An 18,345-nucleotide genomic window follows, 5' to 3' on the forward strand; every position below is an offset into this window, starting at 1 on the left:
GCTGAGCGTCCGGAGCCTGTGCTCTGCAACAGGAGAGGCCACGACAGTGAGAGGCCCGCGTACCGCAAAAAAAACACAAAAAAACAAAAACCAAAAGAAACAAAAATCGCCAGAGCCCGAGGTTTTACTGAATTCTGTGGACAGGCCCAGCTAAGATTTTGGACCCAGCGGGATCGTCCTCGTTTCACAGGCAGTCATCCCAAACGCTACGGCACAGGATGTGAGGAGGGCTGGCTGTCCCTCCTCTCCTCGAGGCCAGCAGGGTTTCCAATGAGCCCGTGGGGCCCCGGCAGCTTGGTCCACAAGCCACGGGGAGGGGTGACCTAGAACGTCCAGGGCTGGCGAGGGGCTCCGCCGGCGGCTGCTGCTGCTGTCGGGCTGGAGCCTCGGCCACACAGGGAGGGGGGCCGGGCGGGAGCCACAACCGCCTGCGGCTTTCGGACGCACGGCTCCTCGTCCCGGTCACTCAGGAGCGGAGGCAACTTGCTCCCCGCTCGTCACCGGCCGCGGTGCCGTGCCGGGACAGCCCGTCAGACTTGAGGGAGGACAGGGACACTTGGCTGATGTAGCGGACCTGGTCCCAGGACGCGGCCCGTGGGGAGTCGCGCCGCCGGTTGTCTATGCCGATGTGCACACTGACCTGGGACTCGGTCAGGGGCTTCACGCGGCCCTGCGCCTGCGCCTCATACCACGCCAGCTCTGGCTTCCTGTAGCTGCAAAGCAAGAATCCAAGAGCACCTGAGCCATTCTGGACACACAGCCTTTTTTTGTAAAGCTCGGTGAAGGCCTCTCATGAAGTCTTTAATAACATGCAGTATCAGGGCCTCAAGGCTTTTAAAGGAAAGAAAGGCCACCAAACTCCTATGGCTCAGGGCAAGTTCCCAACTTAGAAACTTTCTAGCCAAATGCCTGGTACATAGTAGGCTGTCATTAACTTTTGTTAACTGAAAGCAAAAGTAAATAAAGATCCCTTTTAAAAAAGGAAAAATGATTACAGACAGGGGTCCTACAGCTACCTCTCGACATAAACAGCCGTCGAGCAGAGTAACGGGAGGAAGCAGTGCGAGGTGACTGATCAGAGGTAAACTGTTGGCTCGCAGTGGACAAGCCATTACACAAACACACGCCGGGCCCCGCTCAGGGCGCACACCCACCCCGCCCCCCGGGCCCGCCGCGGGGACGCACCACTTGAGCTGCAGTGACGAGAGGACCACGGACACGGAGGAGGCAGCCATGGCCGCCGAGCCCATCCACGGCTGCAGCACGACGCCGATGGGCATGAAGACACCTGGCCAAGAGGGGGGCTACACTCAGGCCACAGCCCAGGGCAGACAGCGAGGGGGGCCCGGCCTCGCCGCCCACCAGAAGCTCTCCTCAGGGCAGTTCGGAAGCCCCTGGGCTGGCCGCTGACTGCGTGCCCATGGGCCTGAGGCGGGCGGTCTCAGAGCTGGGCGGGGGGGGCGGGGGCACCATCAAGGGGACTGGGGTCCCCCACCCACCCTGACCTTCCTGGGACCATCCAGACGTGCCATCACCTGTTTGGGGGAAGCTCCAGGGGACAGGGCACCCCAGGGACTTGCAGGTGCCACCATCCAGGGGCACCTCGGGGGTGTGAGCACCAGGACAACAGGCTGACGACCACGGGCCCTCTCTCCACGGACGGTCCTCCCTCAAGGGCGTCAAAGCACCTTGATGAGGGGCAACAAGACCAGGTCCTGGGACAGAGCCGCAAGCCCGGGAGGGGACCAGGTCCTGAGCTGGCCGCAGGGCAGGAATGCACCTGCTGGAGCCGGGCTGTGGTGGACGCGCTGATCCACCGCGTGAGGCAGTGCCGACAGCTCGGACACAACAGGGGAACGTGGGGTGCGGCACTCATGTTTAAAAATAGGTCTTGGCCCATGTAGGCGCTTTCCTTGCAGGAGTCTTTGGAACAACTCTTCCCTCTCCGGTGACACAAGATACAGTGGGGGAGGGAGGACTTAGGGAGCAGACAATATCCATCTCTTCCCATGATTATTTCTGAGTCAGGATAAAACCTAGGCGGGATTAATTCTTAAGACAAAGATCTAAAGCACTGATCCCGGGCTTAGTGTGTAACGGGTGCCCCATAACCGTTAATATTGATTATTTTTCAGACTGTATGTCTTAATAATGTTCCAGAAAACAGGGCCAAGGTAAATAGGGTTGAGCAGCTTGGCCAGCTTTTCAGAGAGGCCAGCAGTGAACAGAAGGCTTGGGTTCTCCCTGCAGTTTCTCATTTACCTTTGGAGACTTACAAAGCGGAACATGATAAAATCAACTCTTTCTTCAAGGCTTCTGGCCACAACTAGGGCCAGAGGCAACAGGGCAGCGAGGGCCTACCTGCTGCAATGGGGATCCCGACCAGGTTGTAGATCAGTGCCAGCACCAGATTGAGTCGTATCCTCTGGACGGTCCTCTTGGAGAGGTGAATGCTGGCCACCACGTCAAGCAAGTCATTCTGCAGGAGAGGAGCACACGGTGAACTGCGAGCTCCACTCTGCGGCCCTCGGCACTCCTGCTACGGGCAACAGCGAGGGGAGACGCAGCAGAGCTCACTCTGATGAGGACGACGTCAGCTGCCTCGATGGCCACGTCCGTGCCCGTCCCGATGGCGATGCCCACGTCGGCCCGGGCCAGGGCCGGGGAGTCGTTCACACCATCGCCCACCATGGCCACTCTCTTCCCCTCGTTCTGGAGCTCCTGGACCTTGGCCACCTTATGAGAAGGCAGCACCTCCGCAAAGACTTTGTTGATGCCAACCTGAAAGGAAAGAACAGGAGTCAATAAAAAAGCAAATAACATCCAGCGTTGCCGAGGGGCAGGAACAGGAGCAGAAGCCCATGAGCCCTCAGCCTCCAGGTCCCGTCACCAAGTCCTGCAGATGCCAGGCCGCACGGCAAATGTGCCCCCTGCTCCCATCCCAACACCCCGCGGTGGTCTGGGACCCTCGCTGGCCTCCTGCCCACATCCTGCCCTCCCAACACTCTTCTCCAGATGCCGTCCCGGTGACCTTTCTGAAACAGTAATCATTGGTCACGTTACTCTCCTGCTTCAAGGCCTCCAGCGGATCCCACTTCCCTTAGGACAACGTCCAAACTCCTCTGCCTGCCTCCCAAGGTCCCCAGGTCAGGTCCTGCCTGGGCCCAGCTCCCCGCACCCCACCCCCCAGCCCCAGCGGGCCCCGCCTTGGCCTCTCCACCTCGCTGCTACCTTTGCACCCGCAGGCGGTGCTCGCGCTGCCTGCTCTGTCCTGCAAAGGTCACTTTTCCTGCCCCCAGCACCTCTTCTTCATCTGACTCCTGCAGGCCTCCTCTCCCCTGGAAGGTGTCCCCAGCCCCCACCAGGCTGAGGGGTAAGCTGGCAGCTCCCATGCATCCCGTGCACTCTTCCACTGGAGCGCCCAGCACCTGGTTTACACTCGGTCCCTGGGCCACCCTCCCCACGGGACTGTGAGCTCCTCGAGGGCGGTGCCCTCTTCACTCCTCTCTGTAGCCTCTCTGTCACAGGGGTGGCGCTTAGTAAGTGCTTGCTGAATGCAGGAACAAGTTTTAACGCGGGAGTGGGTGTACTCTCAGAAGGATGACTGACGGGGCACTGCCGCTCCCTTCCCAAGGAGCAATTCCTTCTCTAAAGCAGACAGCTTTACACACATGTCCGCAAGGGGTGGTATACAGTTGTCTGGAGTTTGCACTGGAGCCCTCCCCGCGAGGCAGGGCAGGCAGGCATGCGGTCGTGCTGCCCTCGTGGCCCAAACTCAGACCCTAGCGCCGCAGAAGAACTGCCAGGACCCAGGGGCTTATCTGGTGCAGAGTGAGAAGAGCTGGGCCGGCAAAACACTCTGTTAATATAAAGGCTACAAGATTGTTTATTTCAGCCCTCAAGCCATGGTCTTTTTTCCTCAGTGCAGTGACTGGAAAATAAAGAATGTTGGAACAGCTTTTCCGGGGCTGCAGCCACCATGCAGGAATGAATGATGGCACCCAGGCCCCAGCAATGTGATCTTTGGGGCAGCAGCAAAGTGGTCCCCTGTGGGATGTGCACGGCTCCGAGATCAAAGCGTGTGGAGAGAAAAGCCCCAGCGAGGGGGGAGGACCAGAGCAAAGCTGAGTGCTCAGTGCACGAGTGCTTATCTATCCTCCTTAAACTGTTTCTGCCAGCTTGAAATCGCTTGCAGTTTCAGATGTGGGAGACATCCCGGCCCCCGGCCCTTACCTGGGTGGCAATGGCTCTGGCTGTCTTGCGGTTGTCCCCCGTGATCAGAACCACATCCACGCCCATGCTCTTCAGTGTGTGCACGGCCAGGGCGGCCTCCTGCTTGACCGCATCTGCGATGGCGATCATGCCACAGAGCACACCTGTAGGAGACACCGCAGGTGAGCACACGTGGCAGCGCCCTGGGCAGCCCGAGAAGCAAGTAAGACTTCATGATGCAGGACAGTTTTCCTAATACCATGTTACACGCCCAAAGCAAAACACCAAATTGTACAACAGAATACGGTTTTGATTTTGTTTTTTTTTTTTAATTTATATACATTTCCAGATGCATACAAAAGTCTGGAAGGACTGTTAAAAAGTTAACAGTGGCTCTCTGAGGGGTAGGATAATGAGGGATTCCATTTTTTTTACAGCTCTCAGAATTTTCCAGATTTTCTGAAAGGAACATCTCTTCCTTTGCAGAGTGCCTGACTCATAATAACTCAACACCTGTTAGCTATTAAAACATGAGAAATACAACAAATGCTACTTAAAAAGTGACACATGTCCAAAGAGCTAGAAAATCAATCCTTCCTTTCTGTCTCTTCCTACAGAAAACACTTTGTAGAATTTTTTTTTTTTTTTTTTTTGAGTGACTCTTTAGGTACTGACACAGGAAGGCATTCGAGGACTGGGGACTGAGGTGTGACGGGAGCAGTGAGGGTGAGGATGTGTAAGAGGCACTTTTAATTGAGCCATTTCCAGCTTGACAAGCTGAGGGGGTTGTGCGTTTAAAGGACTCGGGGGAAGGTATGGCAGTGGGAGCCAGAAAAAAAGAGAGAGAGTGGAGGTGGAGAGAGAGAGAGAGAGAGAGAGAGAGAGAGAGAGAGAGAGAGAGAGAATATGGGAAAAGAGGAGCATTCAAAATACAGCAATTAAATTATTTCTTATTTGCATGTAGTTTTTACTTCTATTAGCAGAAACTAATAGTAACAAAGTGATTCCAATCTACCAGAGATGTAAAGCCCAGGATAGAACCTGAGTACTAAGATACATACAATCTTGAGAAGTTCTGTGAAAGTTGCAGGGGATTTCAGTGTGTAAAGCATCTTAGAGTTAAACCTCTTAGGAAGCCAACTGCTGTTTCACCTGCAGTGATGAATGAGAAAGGATGACTTTCAACTGCCAACCTGGGCAGATGCAAACGATGGTGGGGAAGACAGTTTAGAATCCCAAGAGCAAAGGGGCTGAAGCCATCTTCACTCTGGAGGCAAAGATGGAGGTGGCCAGAGGGGCCCTCAGGATTGACAATGAAGTGAAAAACATGGCAAGACAGCCTTTTCAAAAATAGAACTAAAATTAACAGTGAGAAAGATTTACTTTTAAAAAAAAAAAAAAAGGACTCTATTTCTTTCTGACGTCTCCAGCTTCACTTGAGAGCAGAGGACGGGGGAGCAGAGCAGTACCGTCGATGGCCACCAGGACGGCCGTCTGGCCTTTCGTCTCGTGATCGGTCATCGCGTCGCTGATGTCGCTGGTGACGGTCAAGCCGTTGCGCCTCATCCACTCTCGGCTGCCGATCAGCACAGAGAAGGTCTGCGGGACCGCATCTGCTCGAAGGAGTGTGTGGTTATTCCCAAAGAGGCCAAGTTCACGGTGAGAAAGCACTAAAAACCATGGGACGGTTTCAACAGCAAAACATCCACTTGACGGTTCTGGAAAAACCACAACCTAGTAAACACCTCTTGGAAAACCATCCTTAAAGAACCAGGGGAAAAAGAACAACTAACATGCAGAACCGCGGTATGAATGAAAACATGTAAAGATGTTACAAACATATTAAACACCGCGTAGTGTACCTACTGGCCTTTAGGGGTGTCCGGTGCTGCCGTTAGACTGGATTAGAATTGGGATTAGAAGCGGTTAGTTATTTGGTCAGCGCCGAAAGCCAGTGTGGACTAGATCCATCACTGCTTGGTACAGATGATGCAAGGTGAATCAGCTAACAACCAGCCTCCGTGTATGAAAGGTTTTGAAGCTATACCTCCTAAGAGGCCAGCTGAGTCCTGCACCTGTCACCTCTACCTTAGGTGTCACTGATAGACCAGTCCCTGGAAGGCGAAGGAAAGGTCATCCCAGGGCTTTAACTTGCCATAAGGCGGTAATAGCTTCTAACAAAATCTAAATCCAGATTTAACTACTATCATACTTAAGAGCAAACACTAGACATGGGTTTTTTGGTTTGGGGGCGTTTCTACTCTCTTATGCTGATGGCTAGCACCCTTTGAATAAGAAAGACCGTTATTCAAAAAGCAGCTGTCCCTCCAGTGCCCCTTCTTGACTTGGGCAGACCATTTCCATTCACTTTCCCTGACGGCTGCCAGCTCTGTAAATAAGTCACGTCCCATCAGAGTTGACCACATGGAGGTTTCCTGTTTAGGAGGAACAAAAGGAAGACTCCCATCTGCCTACCCTGTAGCTTACGAGTCTTATCCCAAGACTAACCTGGGCTAAGAAAGAGGAGACTCGAGACTAGGGAGCAGGTAAGCAATACTCCATGACTCTAAGTCACACACTGCTTTTGTCTGCCATTAGCGTCAAGATTCAGCCACATCAAAGAACACGAGAGAAGCTGCAGGCTTCCCTGGGAGACAGGCGTGCGGCGCACCAGCCCTGAGTCACCTTCTCCGCAGTCAGGAACCACGGCGCGAGCCTGGCATGGCGCTCTCCATGGTTGGGCCCGGCCCCCGGCGGGCCAGGCAGCGGAAACCGAGGCCAGGGATACCTGTTTCCATGGGGATGCTGCTGACCCCGTTCAGGTGGGCGGTCGGTTGGCCACGTGGGCGCTCGCCCTGGGCCAGGATGCCCTCCACGTTGCTGACTTTACAGCCGATCCCACAGCCGGGCACCGCCTGGAAGTCCGTGCAGTATCCCAAGGTCTCTGTGCCAAGTTCCTGGGAAGGAAAGTAGGGGAGAGGAAGCAGAAAACAGGTGAGTCGAGAGGGAGTCAGGACAGAGGTGGGGGTGAGGCGGGGGGAGAGCAGCAGACACCAGGAATTTAGAGGGAAGGGAGGGACGGGAGGAGAACTTCCGGGAAAGGCGGAGAGATCGACGCTCAAGTCAGCTACTCTTTCTCTCTTATAGGACACAGTCATTTAAAACAGCCTCAACTCTCTCCTAGAGTTTGGATGCCTGGGGAGAGTGGACAGGTTGCAGTCCAGAAAGGAGAAAGGCAATTCACATCAAACACCCCAAATTAAGGGCTGGGGTCAGGGAGGGGGTGGCGGGGATGAAGGTGCCAAAGGGAGGAAAGATTTTCTTTTTATGTTGCAAATAATTTCATAAAAACGATGGAATAGGTAAGTGGTAACAAACTATTTTAAGGCCATCAAGGGATAATTGCCCATGGCCAGACCCTGGTGGGGACGTGGCAGGAGAAAGGGAAGGGCTGGGTTTATTTGGGTAACAGAACCCAAAGGAAGGATGCCTGGGGGTGAGCAGAATTCTTTCTGAAACATCAGAAGGATAAGAGGGGAAATAGCCGCACCCTACACAAAGGACACGACGCGAAATGAGATTTCTGAAAGATTCCCTGTCCGGGAAGAGTTGTCAACTTTTCCCCAGGGCATCCATGTCACCTACATTTACTGATAATTGTCCTGTTCAGACAGTTTACATGTTTTCAGGGCAGTATTCTGGCACATCCTGCTGCCTCCATGCGCAGACTGAAAACAAAGCTAACTAGGCCCTCTCACCTGCAGAGGTCAGAGGAGGAAGGCTCCCCACTAACTGTGCCAACAAACCACAGTCCTCTGGTCACTTCTGCTGCTTCCTCTCCGTCTCAGGAGTCCCCAGTGGAATGGATTTCTCCCGACCTGGCTCCAAGACCCCCTTCGTTTTTGTATCCCTTTGCACGAAGCGCTCGTGAGGGACTGAACACGCCTGTCTTCCCCACCCGACCATCAACTCCCAGCAGGCAGAGCTCGCATCTTATGAATTCTTACTCCCCTGAGCTTGGGATGCTCAGGAAATGCCTAATGAATGGCCGTTAGCTCATTAACACTGAACTGCTTTGTGAAGATCTGGAAACGTGACAAGGGACCTGCGGCTGTGCGCTGCATCCCCACCTGCTCCAGGGGGCCTGCTCAGCAGTTTCCAGACCACACGAGCCAAGGCCTCTGTGGAGGCAGCTGACGTGGGGGCCAGGGGCAGCGAGGAGGAAAGGCGTGTGAGGAGGAAGGAGCCCGGAGTCTTCTGGCCCAGCTGGGGAGAGCGGGGGAGCCGGGGGAGCGAGGGCCCAGCAACGCCCAGTCCACCTACCTCTTTACAGTACCTGGTGACTGCCACGCCCAGGGGGTGCTCACTGCTGGCCTCCGCAGTCCCCACCACAGCGAGCACCTTCCGGAGGGGCAGCGTGGCCACGTCCACGAGCAGAAGGACCCGCATGACTTTGGGGACCCCGTGGGTGATGGTGCCAGTTTTGTCAAACATCACAGTCTTTATCTGCCCAAAAAACCACATCTCAGTGACCAAAACACAGATGGAAGGGACTCTCAGAGTCCTCACAATCTCGAGGCAGAACTTCACTCAACCCACCCCAAGCAGGTCACAATACACTCCTTCAGGACACGCTACAGAACCCTCTGCGTCCATCCCAAGGCTCAACCACTCCCTCGGCCAAAACATTGCTTCCCTCTCTGCCCAGTTAAAAAAAAATCCACACTCCGGCTTAACCTGGACCAGGGTGAGCCAGAAGCTCTCACTCTGATGTAACAAGGAGGCACCACTGTGCAGTAACGCCGTGCGGCCTCCTCCTCGGGTCGGGTCAGAAGCGTGACCCTGGGGGGTCTGCCCATCTCCCGGTCCACCGCTATCTGCTGGGTCAACCACTGTTTCCTCCGGCCTGCATCAGTGCAAAAGCCTACGGAGAATAGTGTTCTCGAATTCCAAGTTCACAAAAGGGAGGGAGTGTTCCTTGGCCATAATAACAAGCAACCACAGAGCTAGTCTGGGGACCTGTTCCCCTTGGTCAGCGGCAGCTTGGCACTGGTCCCCACGGGTCTGGGCTCAGCCAGTCGGAAGCAGCCACACTCGGCGCCTGAGCTTGCGTGGCCGGAGCCCAGCAGTTCCCTCGCTCCACGCTCCCCTGGACCCGGTACCAGGTCAGCCCTTGTTGTGCTCAGACTGCGTGCTGCAGGCTCGGTCCTCCCTCATTTAGCAAACATCAGCTCTGCTTCTCGTTTCTGACTGAGTGGGGCCTCTTCACCACTACTAACCGGCCTTCCTCTGACAGTCCTGGCCAGCTTCTAGTCCAGCCCCCGCTCCGTCGCCAGGACGATCTTCCTGCAGGCGCTTCACCCCCGCCCCTGCCCCTGTGTGTCCCTGCTGCTCTTGGTTAAGCTCTGGACTGGGACTGAATAACCCTCCAAAGCCCTTCAAGGCCCCTTTCTCCCCTCCTTCCTCCTTCAGTACCCTCATCTCCTGTCAGTTTCTCTCTCTTTCTGGACCTCATTTAGTTATTGAGAAAATAACTGTGGAGTGACTCCAACATGCCAGGAGCGGGGCAAGATGCCGGGGACACAATGGCGGGGACATGTTCACGGTCTCCAGTCCTACGGAGTCTGGGACCAGGCAGCACGGCCCCCCCGAGTCCTTTCCACGTGCTGGTCCCACGGCCGGGACACCCCTCCCAACCTCTGTTGTCAGCTGACAGGTCTCAGACCTCCCCTGAGCACCTGCACCAGCGACAACCCCATCCAACACACACGGGTCTACGGTTAGGCCCCTGAGGAACTGTCCTCACGGCATCTCACACTCTCCATGGCGCCTGCTGCTTGCTTGCTCCGTGTCCGTCTTTCCTGCTGGACAGTAAGGTCCTTGAGAGCCAGGGCCCAGCACAGGACCCACGCAGAGAAAACGCTCAACAGGTACCAAAGAAATAAAGGGAGGATGGAAGGCTGGGGACTGCTGGGCTGAAGGGAGATTCTTCATAGACACTGCTACCTGCTACTCCACCCGAGGTCCCAGGACCCTCCCCGATCATGCGGAGACAGCGCAGCTACTTTCCCCGGAGCCCGACCACCTGGCTGTGAGCCCGGAGCTGCACATTTTAGCTGCAGGCCTTTGGCAAGTCGCCCAGCCCACTCCTGCTGCACTTCCCTCACCTGTAAAATGGAAACAACCAGCGCCCACCTCAGGGTTGTCGATGAGATTAAATTAATATTTATACAGCACTTAGGTCTTTGACCGTGAGCTGCTGCCGGTCCTGCCGTCATTCCCAGTTAGTCCTGGCTTCCTGTTTTACTTAATTAGTAGTGCTACCCTCAGTCCTCTTTCAGGTTTTTCTCTGAATATGAAATTTAAACAGGTACTATTTTCACTAGGACTCTCTAAGTCAAAAAAAAAAAAAAAAAAAATCACGCAGCATATACATACAGCTACAAAATCACCCCAGCCAAGACCTCGAAGGAAGCGGGGGCCAACCTTGTGGGCCAGCTCCAGAGGCTTGCCTCCCTTGATGAGTATGCCATTCTGGGCGGCCACCCCCGTGCCCACCATGACGGCCGTGGGCGTGGCCAGGCCCAGAGAGCAGGGGCAGGCGATGCACAGCACCGTGATGGACGTCTGGAATGCAAACCGGAGGACCACCTCTGCCTGGGAGATATGCCTGCTGGATGTCTGACGAGAGGAAAGAGACAGAGGCAGGGTGAGAGTTAGATGAGGCATCACACGGAATTCTGATCATACGAGAACATTCCACTCTGTCGTGGCCTATACGGGAGTAGTATCTAGAGAAGAGTGGATACATGTAACTGATTCACTTTGCTGTACAGCAGAAAATGACACAACCATGTAAATCAACTCTACTCCAATAAAAATTAAAAAAAAAAAAAAAAGAACATTCCAGCGCAGGTGGGGAACCTGAACTGGCATGATGAGCTGGGCTCCAGGAGACACGGTGCGTCCCGCTCTGCTTTGCAGGTATCGCGTGGTTCACTTTACTGCTCTGTATCCTACTGTTCCAACCTGATCCTACAGGCTTTCCTCAGGGAAAGGCATTATGAGAGGAGAGAGGCACATAAAAATCTCCGATAGGGGAAGAGCACAGGCTCTAGAATTGGACCATGTAGGTCTACATCCTGACTCTGACACTCCGTGTCTTAGCTTCCTCACGTACAACATGGAGGTAATAATACCCAGCTCACAGGTTTTTGTAAGGATGAAATGAGGTAACATACATACAAATACATACAAACATAAATATACATAGTATAACACCTGACGTAGGAGAGGAGTCTGAGAAAGTATAGCTATTACATTATCATTATTATTTTTATTATTATGAAAGCTTTAAAAAACTATAGCTCTCCAAGGAATCAACTCTAAGGTAATAATCATGTGGGAAAAGATACAAGGATATTTCTCACAGTGCTTTTTCATAAAGGGAAAAAACTGGAAACAACCAATGGGGGATTGGTTAATTAAACTGCAGGTATGGCGTGCACATGTTAAAATGACGTATACATACTGACATGGAAAGATATCAGTAGCATTGCTGAATTTAAAAAAACAAGCATAAAATGGCATGTGTTGTGATTCAATTAGTGCAAAATTATCTGCCTATATCTCTAGATGGCCTTTCAACAATACTGGAAAGATGTTCACCAAAGTGCAGAAAAGTGCATGTAGGGATGGGATTTGGAGCCATCTTTATTTTCTTCTATTTTCCACCACTGTTTCCTTTATAAAAATCCAAATCCAAAAAAATACAGGTCTCCTTCCCAGTTACCTGGTGACACATATTGGTATGATTATTTGCATCCTAACATCTTGAGTTACCTTGGTTTATCTTTCAAAATGGCTAGTATCTCTGGAGAACTGAGATGAGAACTGAGAGATGCTGTATTCACTTAGTTACGGTAAAATGCATGTTTTCTAAATTGAGGATATAGACCACAATCTGTTTAGATCCACCTACCCTCTATTCTTTGACTTTGAAAGGCAGATTCTAAAATAAGCTACATTATTAAGGGTCATTCAATTTTCACAGAAACAGTTTGATTTCGGTAGAAGGACATGCTGTTTAACACATAATGTGATTTTGTAGAGGTAAGGATGAAGTGCTGTGTTTTGTTCTGTTTTGTTTTTAACCTCCAGAAATTCTTGTCAAAATCACACCTGGCATTCTGAGAGGAGTGGGGTGGACTTCTAGAGGTTGACACGAACCCTGTCCCTACAGATGATTTGTACAGAGCAGAGTGACAACAATGTCTTAAAGGAACATGCAGTACCTCATTTGTCAGCATCCTCCCTGATATTGCAGATAAAAACAAAAGAAGTGAAAGTAAGATGGAAAGGTAGGGAACAGCAGGAAGCCACATATTCCAACTTGTTTAGGACTGAGTTTCCCATAGCCACATGCCAATGAGCTGCTCTCCCACAAAAGCCAAAATTTTTGGCGGTCCGGTGCCATAAAAGCCACTGGCAAATTCTAGGAATAGTCATAGGCTACTCTTAAAACACTGAAATCTCCCTAGATGTCAGAAACTGTTTCACCTGGACATTTTAAGATAGGAAATTTGAGGGAGGAAAATCGTATCTAAGTGAATGACAAGTACACCAAGAATACATGATATGCCTTTAACTACGGATAAAAAATTTTTTAAAAAGGAAAAAATGATCTATTCTGTATTTCCAGTTTCTTATATTATGGCTCTAAGGTAAAATACATATTAGACTGGGATAAGTATGAGATATTTTAAAAACTAAGGTAAAACATTGTTCTACTCACTGGGTAGTTATCAAATACTACTCCAAGTGGGCCATTAGCTTTTTATGTCTCTCCAGGTTTCTCCAACTCAGCACTATTGACGTTTGGGGCCAGATAATTCTTTGTTGTGGGGACCTGTCCTGTAAGTTGTAGGATGTTTAGCAGCATCCCTGGCTCCTATCATACACACTAGAGGCCAAGCAGCACCCCTCCTCAGCCACGACAACCAAAAACATCTCCAGACGTCACCAAATCAAAACCACTCCCAGTTGCCAATCACTGATGTATGTAAGTTCTTATTGCTGAAGCAGAAAAGTTTTGTATGTTTTTTTGAATTTTGATAAAACTGTATTTCCTCAGATAGTATTCTTCGTCCACTTTTTAAACTCAAAGCTATATATTCCATTGCTTCATATATAATGTTTAATAAATAATTATTAAAAAGCTATTAGTATTACTTGGGAAGCTGCAAGGTTAGATGGTCTATATGGAGGTAGCCAGCAAAAAATCTATTTTTCTTAAAACTGGTCAAATAATATTATCAAGTTATTGTGACTGACGTGACCTATCTTCTGTGATGTGTGCCTCATACCCTCAAGAATGGCCAACAGTGCAAAATGTAAATGCTGTAAGCACTACACCTGAGAGCCAGTGGTGTTTGAAATTATCTAACCAGAAAGCAAAAGGCATCTTTAGTGAAAACCTGCAGGAGCTGCGTGGTTGCATAGCCAGGATTGTCCTATCCTGGCTGAGGTTTTGCTGCCAATAAGTGAAGCAAGCAAATAAGATGTAATGGGTAATTAAAGCCCAGCGAATTTAAGACATGAAAAAATAGGATTAATGGCCATCGATTATTTAAAACCCAACAAGCACACTGCCCACAGCATTCAACTTACAGGGAAGTATTTCTGAACAACACCGAAATCGATGAAGCCGATTACAATCCATACCACCAACGTCAAAGTTGAAATGATGATGATAAATGGGACAAAATACCCACTAAACCGGTCAGCCAGTTGCTGAATGGGTGCCTATGGAAATAAAACACGAAGACCGCGGGAAATTACAATCTCCAAAGAAATAAACCACCACAAGCATGGACAAGGACTGGGATTCCTGGCTCCCTCATTAACTACATTTATTAGTCAATCTCTCTACTCAGTAAAATCTGCCTGATTCTATGGGACTCTTGGAATAATTTCTAGAGAGAGGCAGCTGAAGTTATATTGCCTTTAAAATTCCTTCACGGGACTTCCCTCGTGGCGCAGTGGTTAAGAATCCACCTGCCAATGCAGGGGACACGAGTTCAAGCCCTGGTCCGGGAAGATCCCACATGTCGCGGAGCAACTAAGCCCGTGCGCCACAACGACTGAGCTCTGCGCTCTAGAGCCCGCGAGCCACAGCTACTGAAGCCCGCGCGCCTAGAGCCTGTGCTCCGCAACAGGAGAAGCCACTGCAATGAGAAGCCCACGCACCGCAACAAAGAGTAGCCCCCACTCGTCGCAACTAGAGAAAGCTTGCGCGCAGCAACGAAGACCCAACATAAAAAATAAATGAATTTTTTAAATAAATAATAAATAAAATAAAATCCCTTCATTACCTTGGACATCTGAGCCTCTTCTACCAGCTTCACAATCTGAGCCAAGGTGGTGTCGTTGCCCACGTGGGTGGCAGTGACGAGCACGGAGCCGTGGGCGTTCATGGACCCGGCGATCACCATGCTGCCGGGCTCCTTCGTGACAGGCATGGCCTCTCCTAGAGGTGGAGAGGAGACCAACGCCACGCGCTGAGCCCCGTCGGCATCCCTGGGGCCTGGCCAGGGTGCTGACGCCTACCCAGAGGGACGGAGTCCTCACCTGTGATGAGGGACTCGTCGGCCATGGTGCTGCCTTCCAGGACTTTCCCGTCCACTGGGAACTTGCCCCCGGGGACGACCTTGATGATGTCACCACGTTGCACCAGCTCCATGGGCACCTGCTCCTCTCTGCAACAGACGCCACTCAGGTTACACTCGCGGACCGCGCACGGGAGCTCACCCTCCTGGCCTGTCTCCCAGGTCGGGTTCTAGACAAACCGCCTGCTTTACACTGAGCGGCAGTAACCACTTTATCCGCCGTTTACAGGCTGAGTCAAAACTGTGCAGCTGCCAAGTACCAGGTGCTGTCCTAGTTCCTGGGAAGCCGGCTGTGAGCAGGACAGCCGAGTCCCAGCGCGCAGGAGGGCAATTCTGTGGAGCTAACAGACAACAAGCAAGATAGTCCCGGGTCTTAAATAAGTGCTGTGCTGACAACGATGTGACTGGAGGGCTTCCCTCGGTGGTGGCGGAGGAGGAGAGAAGTGGGAAGGCCTCACGCGAAGATGACATTTGAGCCGGGCGACAAGAGGGCCCCATATACGGGGAAGGAAAACTCAAGGGAGAGGAAACAGCTAATGCAAAGGCCCTGAGGCGGGACAGAGGGGGCCTCTGATAAATAGGAAGCCAGCAAGCATGGCTGGAGGGACACGAGTGAAGCAGGCAGAACCCGGACCATGTCGGGTCTTGCAGGGCAAAGTGCAGGCTTTGGGCGTTAAGGTTTTCAGTGGGAAAGGGACATAAGCCGGTTCGCATTTTCAAGTCAGCTCTCTGGCTGCTGCATGAGAATGGGCTGTAGGGGCAGCAGTAGAAGCTGACAGAAGGGTTCGGCTGTGGCAGCAGTGGCCTGGGCTGGAGACGGAGGGAAGGGATGCCCAGGAACTCTGGGGGGCATGATGTGTCAGCAAGATGTGTGTATGCGCTGAGCGCATACGAGAAGCAAGCATGAGCTCTTCGTTTCAGTTTGAGCAACTGGGTGGATGAGAAGTTGTTTAATGAGATGGAGACGCCTATGTAGAAGCGGCCATGGGAGGGAGAGGGAAGAGAAGGAGTGGAGAGGAGATGAAGATCTCTGTTCTCACATGTCAGGTCCAAGATGCCTACTTACTTCCACGTAGACATGTCAAGTCGGGAGAGCAGGGAGCTGAAAACTGGATTCGGGCTGAGACTAGAGGTCAAATGGGGAAGCTGTCACAATATAGATAGGATCTAAAGCCTGAAATGGTACGAGCTTCCTCAGGAGTGTGCCTGGAAGAGAGACCTGGGACATGCGCATGTCAGGAGGCTGAGCAGGCGGAAGGGCCAGCGAGGGATGGGGGCAGAAAAGGAGAGAGTGGGGCCTTCAGGAGGGAGCACCCATCGCACCACATCGCATACGGCGAGGTCGTTACCTAGACACAGATACGTGTAAAACTCATCACGCCGTACACTTGGGATTCGTGTACTTCAGTGAAGGTAAGTTATCTCTTAATAAAAAAAGGCACATTTTAAAGGGACAGAAAAGGGGGTAGATGCTGGTGAGAGGCTGCAGTGATGATTAAATAAGAGCAGTGGTTGATTTGGTTCATGGAAATGACGTGATGTCTTTGGCAAAAGGGATCTCAGAAACCGGTGGAGGGACAAGGTTGGCTGGCACGGGCTGAGGAGGGGCTGGGAGGTGAGGAAACAAGAAAGCAGCCGAAGACAACGTTCAAAAGAAGTTCTGTGTGAAAGAGAAGAGAAAACCAGCAGTAGAAGAGCGTGTGCATTAAGACATGAAATTGTGAATTGTGAGTATGTGTGAACTGTCTGACGGGGAGAACGGTCCCACAGAGAGCGAGAGAGACAGATGGGGGGACAGGAGGGGACGACAGGAATAGAGTCATCCAGGGAGCGAGGATGGCTTTGGCAGCATCTCCCTGAAAGCGTCACAGGGACCAAATTTACTTAACTGTATATGTAACGTTGGCTCATGAACCAATGGGGAGAAAGTCAGAAAAGCAGGGGCGTAGAGCAAGCGAGGCTCTGAGGTTATTTTATGCCTTCCTTTCATTCTACAAAGACTACATTTAAACTATCACAGAGAGAGGGCACAAAAAAGCCACCTTACCTGAGAAGGAAAACCAGACATGTATTGAGTGCAGGTGCTGTGCTCGATATTGACATGAATCCTCCCCAAACCACGTGAGGTAGGTGACAGTCACCCCTATTTGTTCCCAGGTTGACCTGAGATGCTGCCTGTGGGCACCGAGGGCAGGGCCCGCTGCACAGTCAGTGCTGGTGACTTTGACCATCACCTGACGGATGTGTTCACTGTTGACCGGCCTCTATGTACCAGGCACTGTGCTGGGCTGGGGTTACACACAGGACAAAACTCTCGGGTCTATGACCTAGTAACTACAGTCAAGCTGGTTTATTTAAGTTCAGTAATGGCCACAATAAAAGAAAGGGAGCACGGAAAAGGAGAGACCTTTAAAGGGGAAGCGGGCAGCAGTCTGAGTCTTGCGTGCTGGGAACAGATGTGTAAATCTGTTTGGTGGCTGGGGGGACAATAAATGAAAAGAAGGGGAGGATCTCTACAACCGAGAATATCCTCTGCTTCTTTTTAAAGTCTCCCAGAGATGGAGACGCCCAGGCTCCAAAACTCCCCTCCAAGGCCCATCTGCACAGCCTGGAGTTTACCGTCCACAGAGGTCTCCGCGGCAAGAGAAGCCTGTGTCAAAGAAGGAGCAGCTGCTCCCGTAGAAAGGAGGTGACGACGGGGCTGTGGGCAGAGCCTCCTCTCCCATAACCTGACTCCTAAGCTTTAAAATGTTTGCTTAAAAATCGTGATTCTTGCCTCAAATGTCCACTGGGTGTCTTTCTAAGAAATCGTTAGTGAGGCTCATCTCTGCTTCATCTAACTTTGAATTTCCCCTTTGAATCTGAATTAACCATATCTTTCTTACTCTGAACAGCTGAGTTTATGGGGAACAGCCCTCTAGGGGGGCAGGTGGCTCCTTCTGGTGAGTTCCCAGTCCCATTTCTGCTTCAGAAGCTCATGTCCCCCAAACGCCAAGCTGTGGGAATACAGTTTTTTCCGAGCATTTCTTCAGCTCTGAGGGTTTCTGCCGGCAGCCTGCTCACCTCACCTGTCCCCTCTTCTCTACTCTCCTGCCTCATCTAACACAAAGCAAAAAGACGAAGAAAAAACTTACAAAAGAAGGGCCACTGGGCTATATAACATGTATAATTCCGTTTTCCTAATTATAAGAAACAGAACACTTCAACGTGGGAGATTGGGGACCCACTGTGCAGGCCTCACAGTGTCAAGCACACGCACATGTATGATGCATTTCTTTAACATCTGACAGTCATTTCATGCATTCAACTAGTGAGGATCTGAGCGCCTGCTATGTAGTCCCAGGACGACTGGAGGCACCAAGTGCTCCAGGCCCCAGAGGACAAGGCAGTCTGACCAGGGGACAAGGGGTCAGGCAAAGGGGAAGGAGGAAAGGCCTTGGTTGGAGGGCGGGGGGGAGGGAGAGTG

General features: G+C 51.7%; 1 protein-coding gene across 1 annotated transcript in view; it reads right to left on the bottom strand.

The window, feature by feature from the left end:
• Positions 1-384: 384 nt before the first annotated feature.
• The window catches only part of ATP7B (ATPase copper transporting beta), a 53,625-nt gene continuing 35,664 nt past the window's right edge, over positions 385-18,345 (bottom strand). Inside the window, exons 10-21 of the mRNA XM_024755445.1 lie at positions 14,842-14,969; positions 14,586-14,740; positions 13,882-14,016; positions 10,699-10,893; positions 8,536-8,718; positions 7,001-7,169; positions 5,682-5,825; positions 4,234-4,376; positions 2,578-2,781; positions 2,362-2,479; positions 1,186-1,288; positions 385-713 (exon numbers count right to left, since the gene is read on the bottom strand). Of these exons, the coding sequence (XP_024611213.1) occupies positions 467-713; positions 1,186-1,288; positions 2,362-2,479; positions 2,578-2,781; positions 4,234-4,376; positions 5,682-5,825; positions 7,001-7,169; positions 8,536-8,718; positions 10,699-10,893; positions 13,882-14,016; positions 14,586-14,740; positions 14,842-14,969 (1,924 nt within the window). The 3' untranslated portion in view covers positions 385-466. The remainder of the gene's footprint in view (positions 714-1,185; positions 1,289-2,361; positions 2,480-2,577; positions 2,782-4,233; positions 4,377-5,681; positions 5,826-7,000; positions 7,170-8,535; positions 8,719-10,698; positions 10,894-13,881; positions 14,017-14,585; positions 14,741-14,841; positions 14,970-18,345) is intronic.

This window comes from Neophocaena asiaeorientalis, unplaced genomic scaffold (assembly GCF_003031525.2).
Source record: "Neophocaena asiaeorientalis asiaeorientalis breed wild unplaced genomic scaffold, Neophocaena_asiaeorientalis_V1.1 scaffold59, whole genome shotgun sequence".
Classification (NCBI taxonomy): domain Eukaryota; kingdom Metazoa; phylum Chordata; class Mammalia; order Artiodactyla; family Phocoenidae; genus Neophocaena; species Neophocaena asiaeorientalis.